The sequence below is a fragment of the Cyprinus carpio genome, chromosome A25, assembly GCF_018340385.1.
Source record: "Cyprinus carpio isolate SPL01 chromosome A25, ASM1834038v1, whole genome shotgun sequence".
In the NCBI taxonomy this organism is placed as follows: Eukaryota; Metazoa; Chordata; class Actinopteri; order Cypriniformes; family Cyprinidae; genus Cyprinus; species Cyprinus carpio.
The window spans coordinates 11350297-11366951 of record NC_056596.1 but is presented as its reverse complement, the minus strand read 5'-3'; the positions used below and the strand labels follow the sequence as shown (position 1 = coordinate 11366951).

Sequence of the window (16655 nt, the reverse complement as noted above, 5' to 3'; positions counted from 1 at the left end):
TGCTTCTCAATACTCAAATTGATGCTTCCTTGTTTCCTTACTCCTCTGTCCTCCAGCCCGTGACTCGGAAACCGAATGAACTCAGCCATCTTGAAGGGCATCTCAGTTCTCTTTCACTGTGTGGAGGCGAGGAAGGAGGAGTGAGGAAGTCATGGGCGAGGATACACAGGTGTCTCCTTCCCTTGCATCCTAAGGGGGTGGAGCTAAGCACTAAGGAAGGAGCTAAGAAAGGAAGCGAGGATGCACAAATAAGAAATGAGAAGCACGCTTTGTGTCTCTGAGAGAAATGAATAAAATAAAAGAAAAATCAGATTTTACCACAGAATGTTCTCAAAGAATGCTAATCTTTCTGACAATTATAATTTATGAATATTTATGAATATTATTTATATATTATTTAATATAATAATAACTATTATTATTATATTTATTTTCTGAATTATTAATTTGTATCAACCCATTAATGTCCCCCCTTTCCTTTTTTTTTAATAGAATTTACTTTTTAAGCTTTTTTTTCATATTAATTTAACACACTATACATTTTTCAGGTCGAACCATAGCAGACAACAACAATATTATTGTAATTAATAACCATTTCTTAATTAGTAATCGCATTTAAATTAAATTTTAAATAATATAAATATTTTACATTTTTAAAGTGAAAGGGTGAAAACAAATCTTTAGGCAGTTATCTCTCTTAAAATTATATCAGGTTAAACATGTTACACAAGAAGAATATATTATTATTACATAAATGCATCAAAGAGATTGACATTAAAAATATATTAAGTAATATTCATCTTTATAGGAGATGATTTCTAATGACTTATTATTTATAATACATAGCACATTACCAGTATGTGGTGCTTGTGAAGTCCGTATGAAACTTCAATGTGTGATATGATAAAGCAAACCCATGCCTATAAGGTGTTAATTCCTTCCAGATGTATTTTAAGAGCTTAGCTGATGTACCGTCCAGATATTTTCTTATGTCACTTCTCAAGGGCTTCCTTGAGATGTGCCCTTTGACATGGAGAACATACTGTACCAGAGGACAGAAACGGAGTTACAGCCTCCCTAGAAGTGAATCAAGAAGACAGACAATGAAGAAGCATCATGACTTGCATAGCAACCAACATTTTTCATTCAACATTTAAAATATGATCGCTAGTGGGCGGAACTGTAAGCTATGCATTTTTAAAGGTCACCCATGTTACCCATCAATCAACATGTCTGCAACACGAGAAAATACTTTCTAGTTTGCACATTGAAGGGTAAATAAGTGTAGTGAATTTAATGAACATTATTTGGATGTATATGCAAAGCGTCAGATGATCTGACCTTTCCTAGTCTGTGGAAATGACATACAGAACAGGCAACAAATTAAACAAGCAGCACTTCTATCATGGGCATCAAAGTTTCAGCTGTAGGCCTTGAGCTATTATTAGTTCTCCAGATGCCTGTAATGGCTGGTATTTATAAAATGACATGAAGGAGTGTTGAGAGTGTTTGGGAAAGTCATATGTAGGCCTACTGTTCTCTATGTAAACATTACGGAGTGAAATAGAATCATACAACATTTTAAATAGCAATAAAAATCAAATGGAATGCCAAATTAAAATATTACAATATGGAAATCTGTTTTCATACAAGAAAATGTTTGTAACGTGTTTTTTGTTCATTAAATCCCAAAATGAAACGATCACACTCAGGCCTTCATTCGATGGTATCAAGTTCCCATTAATCTGCAGGTGGTTTCTGATTGGCTGAGGTTAAAAAACATATGCACCAAGTGAAATAGTCCCCAATATATATCATAAATATATCTATATATCCTAGTATTAATGTTAGGGGTGTAACGGTACACAAACATGACGGATCGGTACGGTTTCAGTACAGCAGGGGGAAAACATAAACATAGACACAAGAGTGTCTAAACAGCAGTTATTGTTTGAATTTGCTGGAGGGAAAAATTTACATAACTTGAAAGATGAGACTATGTTTCTTATCAGTTATATAAATATATAATATACATTATACAGGGGCGTAGCCATCATTTTAGAAGTGAGGGGGATATATATATATATATAACATTTCTGTAATCTATATAACCTTACCAGTCAACAGATTTTGAACAGTAAGATTTTTAATGTTTTATAAAGTCTCTTCTGCTCACCAAACCTGCATTTATTTGATCCAAAGTACAGCACAAGCAGTAATATTGTGAAATATTTTTACTATTTAAAATAACTGCTTTCTATTTAAATGTCTTGTAAAATGTAATTTATTTCTGTGATCAAAGCTGAATTTCCAGCATCAAATCTTGAGAAATCTTTCTAATATGCTGATTTGCTACTCAAGTAACCTTTTTAAATTATTATTATTATCAATATTTAAAACAGTACATTTTTCAGGATTCTTTGATGAATAGAAAGATCCAAAGGTCAGCATTTATCTGAAATTAAAAGCTTTTGTAACATTATACACTATACCATTCAAAAGCTTAGAGTCTAATTCTAATTTAATTTTTTTTTTAAAGAGATTATAGAAATGAATACTTTTATTCAGAAAGGATGCTTTAATTTAATCAAAAGTGATGATAAAGACATTTATAATATTACAAAGATTTCTATTTCAGATAAATGCTGTTCCTCTGAACATTCTATTCATCAAAGAAACCTGAAAAAATTCTACTCAGCTGTTTTCAACATCATCATAATAATAAATGTTTTTTGAACAGCAAATCAGAATATCAGAATTATTTCTGAAGGATCGTGTGACTGGAGTAATGATGCTAAAAATTCAGCTTTGAAATCACAATAAATTACATTTTAAGATATATTCAAATAGAAAACAGTAAATTTAAATAGCCTAGTAAAAATATTTTACAAAAAATGTACTGTTTTGCTGTACTTTGGATTAAATAAATGCAGGCTTGGTGAACAGAAGAGACTTCTTTAAAAAACTAACAATCTTCCTGTCCAAAAACTTTTGACTGGTAGTATATAGGCAACTTTTATTTTTCTCTCATTTCTAGCTTTTAATTGTCTTAGAAATCTATAACTGCTGGACAATAACCAATAATAACGATTTGTTTATATACTAGCTACAAACACTTTTTAATCACATAATAAGGCAGAATAGTTTCTATACTGTAATAAATGCTATATGTCAATCAGCACTGCATTGTTCATATAGGCTACTTTATTTATTAGGCTACCTGAAGATGACTTGAAAAACAAATAAACCATATGTTGTCACAATCATATGTTTAATGTCTTCATGTTTCCAAACTTTTCTGGTTTTCTGTAAAAATACAGCGATTGCTGGACGCTTTTGTCCATATTAGGAGTTTCCTGGTGACGACTTTCTGCGCGAGAGCGCCCTCCGCCTTCGAGTTTGAATGAAACACACACTGCATGAGTGTTTAGTGCTCTGTGATTTTTATTATTCTGGGTCGGAATAAAACATCAGGTCATGCGCAGACTATCCTGTCTCTTTGAATTTAAATCTATATTTATCCACACCAGCTCTTGAAAACCTCTATGCGAACCATAGATGCGATATCAAAAGTGGGGGGGGGACACGTCCCCCGCGTAACCTACACCCCTGAAAGTTTCCAATGACGTTCCACTCCTGCAGGGGTTAAAAAACCCTGTAATTGTTCAGTACACATGCGTACCGAACCGAAAGACCCTTACCGAAAATTTTCGGTACGAATACGTGTACCGTTACACCCCTAATTAATATTATTAATGTAATAATATGCACTCAATTAAAACATTTGAACTGCACAGACCCTGTCGGAATGTCGGAGGAACACACTGGGCTGTGGGAAGTAGTGCCGGTCAGTTCAGACTGGATAAGTTCAGACAGTGGCGGCGGAAGAGCTCAGAGGTTCCCGCAGGCGTTCATCTTCTGAGGTAAGTTAGGAGGCAGTGATCTCAACAGATCATTTAAACAGAGCAGATCAAAATACACACATATTCCGAGCTGAAGCAGGCTTTAGATGTTTGGAGACTCTTTTTATGCTGCTAAAATAAACATATATTTGGACCGTTCCTTAAATATGATTAGAAATTATCATATTATCATAATATATGTATAAATTATCCACGTAATTACAAAGTTACCATGCCATTTTCTGTCGAAAATTGTTATTTATGCATTTAGTTCATTAACTAAAATCATTTTAGTTAAAACTTAAGCACGTTTTGGTGTTTACTGAAATGATATTTCTTATTATTATATTTATACACTATATTTTACTACTTTGACAAGTTGTCTTTTTACCCTGAGGTCACAGTTTGCTGGAATGTGTGTGATGTGTGTGAGAGTGTGTGCAGTCATGCATTTAAACACACTCTTCCTTTCTGGCTCAGGCAGTGCTGCCAGTGGCTCATATTCACTCTTGTGAACCATGTGAAACCATATGATAGCTTTGTGCAAGGATCAGAATTAAATTTAAAACATTATTTTCTGACAGTCTTGCGTTGGTCAGCCTTGTGAAAAGCAAGTGTGCTTAACTGCATTTAATGTGCACTTGTAGTGTACTTTAAATCTCAAAAGTATATTAAAAACTGTACCTGCAGACAATCTCAAATTAATGAAATAAAAGCCCGCTTAAGTGTACTTAAAGAGATTTCACTTCCATGACTGTTTCTAAACACAAGTACACTTTAAAAAAAAATACTTTGTAATAATGTAATTCATTTTACTTTTACTTTAAAGTACTTTTTAATATTTTTATTGTGCTTTAAAGAGGTACACTTATTTTGACTAACATGCTACTGTTTTTTATACTTAAAGTTGATATATTTTAAATGTACTAAAGAAGTGTAATTTTATCATTACAAATGTGTAATTACAAAATATAATCAAATTTCTAATAGAATTGAATAGAAATGCAATTATATTTAAGTTTACAATAAATGCTTGTCAGTACATTCAGCAGTTAACTTTAACCACATTTCAAAGACAATAGAAATTACACGTAGAGATGTGCTTAAGTCCTACTTAAGCGGGTCTAAAAAGCACTGTTAAGTTCAATTATAAATTTAAAGTGTAATACATTTTCATTTAATTGCAATTAACATACAGTCGAAAAACATTACATTCAGTTCGCACTTAAGTATATTCTTTTAAAGTTGATTGTTTCCATGATACTCCTTTAAAAGTATGCTAAAGTGTGCTTTATTTCACAAGAACAGTCTTGTATGAAATTATGGTGGGAAATTTTTGCTTCTTTGACATCATGTCCTTTTGTGTGCAAAAAAAGTCAAATGTTTTTCCAAAGGCACGAGAATAATAAAAAGCTCAAAATAATCACTGTCCTTGCATAAGTCATCTAAACCTGCTTTGTCCATATTTCTTCCAGGACTTTTCTAGCAGTCGCAGACACAGCTCCAGCCATGTCTCAGACGAAGACTACGGGCTCTGCCTTCATTCAAAGGCAGCAGATGCATGCTGCCATGGCAGAAACCTTCCTGGAGCACCTGTGCCTGCTGGACATCGACTCTGAGCCTACTGTGTCTCGCAACACGGGCATCGTCTGCACGCTCGGTCAGTGAACCATGTAAGGAACTAAAAGGAATAGTTCACCCAAAAATGAAAATTTGCTGAACATTTACTCACCCTCAGGCCAAGAGTTTGTTTCTTCATTGGAACAGTTTGGTAGAAATTGAGCATTACATCACTTGCTCACCAATGGATCCACTGCAGTGAATGGGTGCCGTCAGAATGAGAGTCCAAACAGCTGACAGAAACATCACAATAATACACAAGAAATCCACACCCCTCCAGTCCATCAACTAACGTCTTGTGAAGTGAAAAGTTGTGTGTTTGTAAGAAACTAATTCATCAATAAGGCGTTTTAACTTTAAACCTTCACTTCTGGTCAAAATACGAGTCCGTAATCCATAATATCACTTCCTCCAGTGAAAAAGTCTCCTTTTGTCCTCCCACAACAAAATCCACCAACATATTTTTTTTTTGGACTGTTTTGGACTGGTTTGGCAGTGCTTGATCTCTGCATATTTCTCTACTGATTCAGACTGGAGAAAACATTAATATTAACAGAGGACTCCTATTTAAGCCAGAAGCAACAGTTTGAAGTTAAAAACCTCTTGATGGATTTGTTTATTTAAAACATGAAACTTACTGCTTCACAAGACATTAACTGATAGACTGGAGATGTCTGAATTACTTGTGGATTATTATGATGTTTTTATCAGCTGTTTGGACTCTCATTCTGACGGCACCCATTCACTGCAAAGGATCCATTGATGTGCAAGCGATGTAATGCTACATTTCTCCAAATCTGATACAATGAAGAAACAAACTCATCTACATCAAGAATGGCCTGAGGGTGAGTACATTGTCAGTAAATTTTCATTTTGGATGAACAATTCCTTTAATGCAAATTGTCCCTCAAAACGTTGAGAAAAAGTTTTCAATATTCTGTTTTATCTTAATGCAGGACCTGCCTCCCGATCTGTGGAGACATTGAAGGAGATGATCAAGTCCGGCATGAACGTTGCACGTATGAACTTCTCCCATGGAACTCACGAGGTACACGATCTTATACATTCTTGAACATATTACGTCAGCAGCTCATTAACCTCAACTGAAATGGTCCACAAATGTATTGTTATGTCATCAAGCAGTCTAATAATCTTGTAAAAAGAGTTCTTCAAAAAGTCTTCATCCCCTTAGCCAGCCTTCGACATTCGTACCATCGTAGAGTGCCTCTTCAAATGTCAGAAGTTGTAAGCTGATCTTGTTAGTCTCTCTGATCTGTCTGGTCGATACATTGAGAGTCACCATGGGCTCAAGCCAGAGTGTGAGTTTAGACTGCGCTGACCTCTCCCCTTTAAAAGTCATGGCTTTTTACCTTTTTTTGCATGGCACCATTGCCACTGATTGCTACATTAAGCATGCTATCATGAAGTGATGCAGTAGATATTTCTGTCTGGAGGATTGAGAAGGTCGATAGCTCATGTTTATCTTCAATAAAGTTTCTTCTTGTATATGACGAGTAAATATGAGCACACTAAGCATTACTAAGCACCATCATGTGGTTATGAGACAGGTTAGCTTTAGTTAAAAAAATCAAGACTGAAATATTAAAATATTAAATATTTGTAAACATGTAAAATCAATACTATACAGTGTATTAAATTAAAAACATGAAACAACATTTTTTTTTTAAATTATGGATTTATTTATTAATCTGTTTAGTTTAGCTAAAAACTTAATTAAAAAATGTACAGATAATTTACTATGAATATGTGTGTATGCGTGTTTGTTTAAATTTATTTTATTTTCACCTTTATATACATAAAAATATGCCGTTTACAGTTTGCACATTTCAAGGTATTTATTAAAAATTCATGGAATTACTTTGTTCTAAAATATTTTAAATATTTTGCTTTATTTAATATACTTGCATTTATTATTAGTTTTATTGACATGAAAAATATTTATTTGTTTTGTCATTATTTATATTTATTTATTTATAATTAATAATAATAATAATAATTATTAATTATTAAATGTTAATACTAACATTAATACTAATTGTTACTAATAACTAGTAATTAATACTAGTTTTTATTTGAATATTTGTGAATACTAATATCATATTTGGACATGAGATCACTATAAATTCACCATATTTAACCTGAGATTTAATTTTTTTACTTCATTTTGATCTGAAATTCATAATCTGTAACGATACAGCACTATCCTTTTGTTTGATTGAATTCTAAATTTTATTTTGTTACTCATTGAAATCATTTACTTTTTTGTTGTTAATATAGCATTGTTACAGTTAGCCACGGTCATTGGCGCTTTATCCATGTTGTGATATGGTTGTGTCTTGTTATTTGCTTACATATGGTCTGTAATCAGAGAGACAACTTTTTTTGACTCAACTAACAGCAAAGCTGTCGGATCAGTCATATTTATTCACTGAAACGAACAGTTTGAGATGAGAAGCAGTCAAATGTTTCTGTGGGTCACTGGAAACATAACCTGTCTCTCACTGATTCTATATATATACTCTCTGTCTCTGCCTCGTGTCTGCGATTGGACAGACAGGACAGAGACTATCAAGCCAACTGAGCTGTAGACTTTACAGCAAAAAGACATGTTCACTTTGTTCTTCTGATTTCGCACCATCATGTTCAGTCGAGTTTTACAGGTCTCAGAGCTCACACTGTCAATCGATAAAACTTCCTTCTGAGAGCAAGAACCAGCGTACAAGCAGAACAAAGAAGAAAAAATAGTCTAAAAAGAGTTTTTAATGGACAAAAATGGTGCCATGTATTGATGACATGATGAAGTTGAGTTGGCTTGAGATCTTGAATCGCAATAAATAATAGAATAGAATATATACGATTTTATTTAATTTATCAGTATTAGCCACTGTTGTATATTCTTCATGTTCATGCTTATTTCACCTATTTGTACATTTAGATTACTAGTTGCTGTCATCTTATGCTCACTTACAGTTAATATTTAAAACATTTAAATATTACACACTCAGTTTTGCTGTAAATAACCTTTTTATGCAGTACCATGCTGAGACCATCAAGAATGTTCGTGACGCCACTGAGAGTTTTGGACCTGGCAGCATTGAGTACCGACCTGTGGCCATTGCTCTGGATACCAAAGGCCCTGAGATCAGGACTGGACTTATTAAGGGCGTAATTACAGCGTCTCGTTTTCTGATGTCCTTTTCAATATTAGAAACTCTTGTTTAAGAGCTTGTCTAATTTCTCATGAATGTGGTTTCTTCAGAGTGGCACTGAGGAGGTCAAGCTTGTCAAAGGTAACATGATCAAGCTCACTCTGGATGACAACTTCAAGGACAATTGCAATGAGAACATTCTGTGGCTGGACTACAAGAACATCACAAAGGTGGTGCAGCAGGGCAGCTTTGTTTACATAGACGATGGTCTTATTTCACTCAAGGTTAAGGAAATTGGTGAGGTCCAAGTACAATGAATCTTACCCTCATCATATTTTCAACCCTTTAAAACATCACAGCAGGACTGCCAAAATACATTGTTTTAACATTGTTGAATGTTCCAGGTTCTGATTTCCTGAACTGCGAGATTCAGAATGGAGGCATGTTGGGCAGCAAGAAAGGCGTGAACCTGCCTGGGGCCAGTGTTGACCTGCCCGCAGTGTCTGAGAAGGACATTCAGGACCTTCAGTTTGGTGTGGAGCAGAATGTCGACATGGTTTTTGCCTCCTTCATCCGGAAAGCTGCTGATGTGCACGCTGTCAGGAAGGTGCTCGGAGAGAAAGGCAAGGACATCAGGATTATCAGCAAGCTGGAGAACCATGAGGGTGTGCGCAAGTGAGTGATAATATAAATAAAAATTAAATTAAATTAAATAAATAATAAACAAATAACATATATAATTATTTTATATTATTAATGATATATTACAATTTTTATTGTATATTTAAAAACTATTATTTAATATAACAACTATTTTAATTATTATGTTTAGTAAAAATGTTTTTTATTAATACATTTTTAATGTATATATTTATTTCAAAGTGGACATTCCTTACCAGACCTACTGTAAAGATTGTTATGTTTTGCAGAGTGAGTGTAGATTTTTTATTTGTGTAGATTTGATGAGATCCTGGAGGCTAGCGATGGTATCATGGTCGCCCGTGGAGATCTGGGTATTGAGATCCCAACGGAGAAGGTGTTCCTGGCTCAGAAGATGATGATTGGTCGCTGCAACAGAATCGGTAAACCAATCATCTGCGCCACACAGGTTAGTACAGATACCATGCAGAAGTGAATGAGCTGGCTCAGTTCAGACAGCATGAACTGACTGTCTCTATGACTGACAGATGCTGGAGAGCATGATCAAGAAGCCCCGCCCCACCCGTGCCGAGAGCAGCGACGTGGCCAATGCCGTGCTCGACGGTGCAGACTGTATCATGCTGAGCGGAGAGACCGCAAAGGGTGAATACCCTCTAGAGTCTGTGCGCACACAGCACCAGGTATCATCAAGACTGCCACATTCTGACTTCACCTTGACTGCTGCCTGATTAGTGCCCTTATGCTAATATGTTAATAATATACTGTACGTTTAACTTGCTAAGCAGAACATTCACGTAATCTGCATGCACATCTAGCAAAATTAAACACTAGCTAAATGTTAATGCTATTGCTGTAATTGTACTGTTTACATGTGCAAATAACTTACCCTTGTGCAAAAGAAGTAGCATACTTTTAAAAAGAGTAGTTATTATGGAAATAATACACTTTAAAATAATATACTTCATTCTGAATTTGAGAAATGTAGCATTACATCAGTTGCTCACCAATGGATCCTCTGCAGTGAATGGGTGCCGTCAGAATGAGAGTCCAAGCAGCTGATAAAAACATCACAATAATCCACACCACTCCAGTCCATCAATTAACGTCTTGTGAAGTGAAAAGTTCTGTGTTTGTAATGAACAAATCCATCATTAATGCATTATTAATTTCAAGCCGTTTCTTTCATCTTAAAGAGTCTGCTATCCACAATATTGCTTTATCCAGTGAAAAGTCGTCTCATCCAAATGAGGAGGAAATATGCACAGATCGACCACTGTTTACAAGTGGAAACAGTCCAAAACAGTTCTAAAAACAGGGGATTGATTTTTTTCACTGGAGGAAGTCGATTTTATCACTGGGGATTGAGCATTTTTTGATTACCGAAACTGCATAAATCAAAATGCCTTGATGGATTATGGTTTCCACAATCATGATGCAGCTTTTCACTTCGCAAACGCCTTAATTGATGGATTGTCATGATGTAAAATCTGAAGAAACAAATTCATCTTGGATGCAAAAACCGAAGATACAGAGGAAGTGAAGTAAAGCTACATTTCTCCAAATCTGAAGAAACAAATTCATCTTGGATGGCCTGAGGGTGAGTACATTTTCAACTATTTTAAGTTCAGTTCTTTTTCACAGTTGCTGGTGTGGAGACAAATTCTCGCATGTTTTTGAGAACCTGCAACACTTCTTCTCTAACTACTAAAGGTTTTTTATCATTGTCAAACTGAATCATTATAAGTGCTCTGGTGGTACCATGACACCAGTGATGTTATCAGATGGTAATACTGTGATATATACAATGGCAATACAATAATAAGGTTCTTGTTTCCTAATTTGTCTCATTTCTTCATGTTGCGTCAGATCGCCCGTGAAGCAGAGGCTGCTATGTTCCACAGGCAGGTATTTGAGGAGCTTCGCCGTACCACCCATCTGACCCGTGACCCCACTGAGTCCGTGGCCATTGGTTCAGTGGAAGCTTCCTTCAAGTGCTGTGCCAGTGCCATCATTGTGCTCACCAAGACTGGCAGGTCAGATATGCTCTCAATAACCCTAAAGGCTTACAGTGGCATTTACACACACACTTGGTTCTAATATTAGGTACAGTGACCTCTACTCAGTGTCGTGCACATGAGATTGTAAAACATATGTATGCATTGTAAGGCGCACATCTTCTTATGCCAGTTTAGAAGATATTTAACAATTAATTTGATCATTTGTGTAGAGTTAGTTAGCTGCATTTACTCACGGCCTCTCCTTCACTCTCATATATTATCCGTTTTGCCCTGTGGCTGATCGAAATGCATCTTGTTGCACTGAGCGAGATAGTCTGACCTTTGCAGGCCTGAACCTTGACATTTCATAGGCTAATTTAAACTCCTTCTTCACTTGTCCCACAGTATGTTGCAGAGAGGCAAACATGCACCCTCACTGGGGCTTGTATGCAGGAGTATGTTTTTCCAGCTGACTCCAACCAGAGCAGACACACTTTCAAGCTAGCATTTGCATTTTATCTATTTATTGCATGTATGTCTGGAATACTTGATTCTGATTGTTTAGTTGCATCATTATATTGTTAAGTATTTTGTATAATGGCACTTATACATGCAGTTTTGATGCATAACTATGTTAGTTTCATGCCTCTTACGAACCTCAGTAACTTATTAAAGTAATTCCAACTCCAATTCCAACTTTTTAAGTTTACTTATTTGCTAGGAAGCCAAATTAAATGGGATAATGTACAGTCAGCCAATTATTATTGTAAAATAAAACTCTGATAAACAAAGTTTTTAAAAAGTTATATTTCTATACGTATTTTTTTCTTTATTTATTTAGTCCATTTTCAAAATTATGCTATTATGCTCTGTAAGAAAGAATCAATTAACTCTTATTATTATTAGTTGTATAATAATTCTGTCCTAATATTTTGTGTCAACCTGTCTTTGTCTCCTCAGGTCTGCCCAGCTGCTGTCCAGATACAGGCCACGTGCTCCTATCATGGCCGTGACCCGTAACGGCCAGACAGCCCGGCAGCTGCACCTGTATCGCGGCGTCATCCCCATCCTCTACACCAAGCCTGCTAATGATGTATGGGCTGAGGATGTGGATCTACGTGTCAGCTTTGCCCTGGAGATCGGTAATGAGACATCTAGAGCAATCTAGCGCTTCATCTAGTGTGACACTAACAGATGCACACTGATTTTTGCTGAATTTTTTTGTCCACAGAACGTTGGTGTGGACGCAAATATAGTTATCTTTAAAGAATAATTATAATTCTATACAATAGTGTACACCACACCACAACTATAACAGTAACAACACAGAGGGACGATATCATTGGGATCACTTTCAGAATGATATAACAGTAACAACACAGAGGGACGATATCATTGGGATCACTTTCAGAATGATTTTTACCAGGTGATAAAGGATAAAACTTTGACAGCCAATCAGAATCCACTAACTTTACAACATGACTGTAGCGTGTGCTAATATAGTTATTGTTATCTTTATAGTTACCATTATTGCTGTGAACAGCCTTAAAGTACTAAAAGTCAAGTTAAAGGTAGGATAGGCGATTTCGGAGAGATCTCGTAAGATCTCACCCTCCCTGCCAATCACTCTCCAAAGCCACACCTCCTCCAAAACACATGAACGTGCACAGGCAGACCAGAGGCTAACCAGCAACATGATGAGAGATGGCGTTGATGGAGTCTTGAATGCAACACTGTCAGATTACCTCTTGTCTCATTCACCAGTGAGAAAACATTACAGTACAAAGCGCATAATATTAAATAATACTGCCTTCTGTTCTCGCTCAGTATGCAATAGCTAATGGAAAGTGCTGATGACATATCATGTCTGTTCGAACAGGGTGTGCGGAGGTATGCAAATACATACGTTGCCAGGCAGGTAGGACAGCCTATCGTAGCCCTGGGACTAAGGAATATGATTGGATAAACATTTTATGATCCTACCTGTTCCACAGATGATATAAATACATATATAGACATTTAGACTTTCAACCAACATATACATTTTTTTTTTTTTAAACCAAGTCACCTACATTGCCTTTAATATAAAACATGGGTTTTAGATGTGATCAAATATCAGACACTTAAACCATATACCTTTGTACTTGAGTTATTATTTACATCTTCCATTTTGATTTTCAGGCAAAGCCCGGAAGTACTTCAAGTCTGGCGACGTTATCATCGTTGTCACAGGCTGGCGTCCAGGATCTGGCTACACCAACACCATGCGCATTGTTGTGGTGCCTTGAGCTTAACCTCATGAACTGTACCCTTCACCCCCAGCCCCCAGGATGTTTTCACATGCAAACATTGTGTCAGCTGTTCAGCCTCCAATAAAGATATTCAAGTGCCAAAAATAGAGGTGGTGTTGCTCATATGCTTAAACTTGCATCAAACCCTTTGAATCCCTTTTCATACCACCAGAAAATTATTTTCATCAGCACTGTGCTGCATGTGTCTGCAGTGAACTTTTTGTATCCCGAGACATTGTGGAATTCCATTACTTTTCCCTGTATGTTTTGTTTTTTGTTGTTTTTCTTGTTGAAAACGATTAAACAGCATATCGTTTTGTTCACTGTTTGTGTTTTCATATGTACTGTAGTCAAAGGCATATCCCAATAACGCCACCCCGTGGACTATAGTGAAAATACAGAATCTCGACAATTAGGTCAACCCATTGTCATTTTTTTGTTGTTGTTGTTTAAACGCACCTAATTCCAATGAATATTGAATATTTTTAGAGAAATTATATTGTAATGTGTGCTACATGCTTAGCCATACGCACACTTAATAGCTTGGATTAGAAAGCTCTGATTTATTTGCCTATCAAGGTCTGTAGTCAATTAGCTGTAATATTCAAAATTACCCCTTGAGAGCAAAATGAAGATCATTTAATTATAAGTTGAAGCTATAAACTGACCATTAGGGGTCAGTGTGTAATTGGACATCCAAGGCACTGCATTGCACATTATTAAAAACCAAAAAGGCAAGCGTTCATAATTTATTCAATACATTTATTTCATTCATTTGGATAGCGAAAAGACATAATGCAAATACCCTGAATATTCATCCAGGACTGTGCACGGACCTAAATAAAAAGTTATCATCTTCTGTGCAGGAGCTGTTCGGATGCAGAGTGATTCAGCAAGTCCTGATGCGCAATTAAAATTCATAACATACTGGGTAACTTTTCAAAGTTTCACAAGGGCCGACAATAAGGGCAAACTTCAGCATCAGGTTTCGTTCCCGACTAGGGATCCATTTTGCATTAATATAACGGGATCACGCTGTAATTAGCAGGGCTTGCTGTCTGGGTGTACCTTGGCTGCATTGTCAGAGTGACAGGGATCAGCTGGTCAATTTGTATGCAAATAGGGTGAGGCTTAGCCAGGCTTTGATTCGCTGACATCAAGCCGCTATGAGTGGAATTCTTACGAAGCATCAGCTCCGTAAGTGTAATAGCTGCCATAACCATCATTTCAGCCTTTGGTGTGTTCTGCAAGCCCTCCTTCACAAGCCATCTCTGATTGGTTCCACCAAAGGAAGGACAATACTTATCTGGTGAGCTCTAGATCTGATGCTCTGATAGAGGTTAAAAAGTACAGTTTAGTGGGGGATGGAGAGCCAAACAGTGATCCACTGCTGTCTCAGGGAAGTGAGCGACACTATCTCAGTTCCCCACTGGAGCTACAGAAAGTGTCAGAAGCGCTGGAATCAAGGCTCAGTAACTGGGAGAACAGTGCATTGGATTTTCAAGGACGCGACCTTGTGATTCTCTCCTTCTGTGGCAGTGTTACAGAAGCCATGTGCTCGAGATGATGTATATGAATGCCAGAAAAGCAAATTAAGGCTGTCAATCGATTAAACATGTTGACAGAGTCACAATAATTACATTTAATTTATTATTATTTATAATAATTAACTATTATTAAAACATATATGACATCAATATTCACCTTATTTTTCAATGCAGAAGCAAGCAATTTCCTGTGAGTGTGTGAGACTTCCGAAACCATTATAGCTATGTAAACAACTCGAAGAATGACTAACATAAAGCTATTTGTGCTGCAAACCAGTATGCTTATTATAGCCTTATGGTAGTATAATTATATAATACAATAACAAATACCAGTTTCCAACATCAAGCCCCACATAAAAAATTGTATAAATGAAGGCAAATCCACACCTCATCTGTACACTTGACGGGATGTCCAGGCCTGCTCTTACTTTAAAGAAATAGTTAACCCAAAATGAAAATTTGCTGAAAATTGACTCACCCTCAGGTCATCCCTGATGTGGATGTGTTTGTTTCTTTGTAGAAACAGATTTGGGGAAATTTAGCATTACATCACTTGCTCGCCATTGAATCCTCTGCAGTGAATGGGTGCCGTCAGAATGAGAGTCCAAACAGCTGAAAAAAACATCACAATAATCCACAAGTAATCCACACGACTCCAGTCCATCAGTTAACATCTTGTAAAGTAAAATGCTGCATTTCTAGAATAAAAGGCGTTTTCAAATTCAAATATATCCTCTATTCATAAAATTGCTTTTTCTATTGGAAAAAATCATCTTGTCTAAATCAGGAGGGAAATATGCAGAAATCAACCCCCACTTACAAGTGAAAACAGTCCAAAACAGCTCTTAACAGTTAAAATTCCTTAGTGATGGATTTGTTTTTACAAACACAAGATATTAATCAGTAGACTGGAATGGTATAGATCATTTGTGAATTACTGTAATGTTTTTTTATCAGTGATTTGAACACTCATTCTGACGGCACCCATTCACTGCAGAGGATCCATTGGTTAGCAAAAGATGTAATGCTAAATTTCTCTGCTAAAAATCTACATTTTGGATGGCTTTAGGGTGAGTTAATATTCAGTACATTTTAATTTTTTTTTTTGGTACTGTTTGTTGTATTTAAAACTGGTAAAAAAAAAAATAAGATAAAAATAATAGGCTTTTAATTGAAACAAATTAATTAATAACACTAATAGGCTTTAAATCTAATAAAATACAGGGAGGTACTTTACTCAAGATGCAACCTGGTCAGGAAGAGAGAAAGAGAAATAAAGGACATAACACAGACTTAACAAAGAAAAACAATAAAATGTATTATTTATTTTTACAGCTATTTATCGATTAACATAGTTCAAATGAAATATCATATAGCTATACTCATGAATATTTGTACATACATGATTAATTCAGTATTCATGACGAACATTATATTCTGTAATATTTTGAATCTGAAGCATGTTAGT

At 35.8% G+C, this 16655-nt stretch overlaps 1 protein-coding gene across 1 annotated transcript; it reads left to right on the top strand.

Annotated features, from left to right (window-relative positions):
• The first annotated feature begins 3750 nt into the window (after positions 1 to 3750).
• LOC109051252 (pyruvate kinase PKM-like) lies at positions 3751 to 13963 on the top strand. Its single transcript, XM_042715494.1, has 11 exons — positions 3751 to 3923; positions 5378 to 5562; positions 6479 to 6570; positions 8577 to 8708; positions 8803 to 8989; positions 9097 to 9367; positions 9650 to 9800; positions 9880 to 10032; positions 11219 to 11385; positions 12310 to 12491; positions 13531 to 13963. The coding sequence occupies exons 1-11, from the start codon at positions 3766 to 3768 to the stop codon at positions 13635 to 13637; spliced, it is 1785 nt and encodes a 594-aa protein (XP_042571428.1). The 5' UTR covers positions 3751 to 3765; the 3' UTR covers positions 13638 to 13963.
• The last annotated feature ends 2692 nt before the right edge of the window (positions 13964 to 16655 follow it).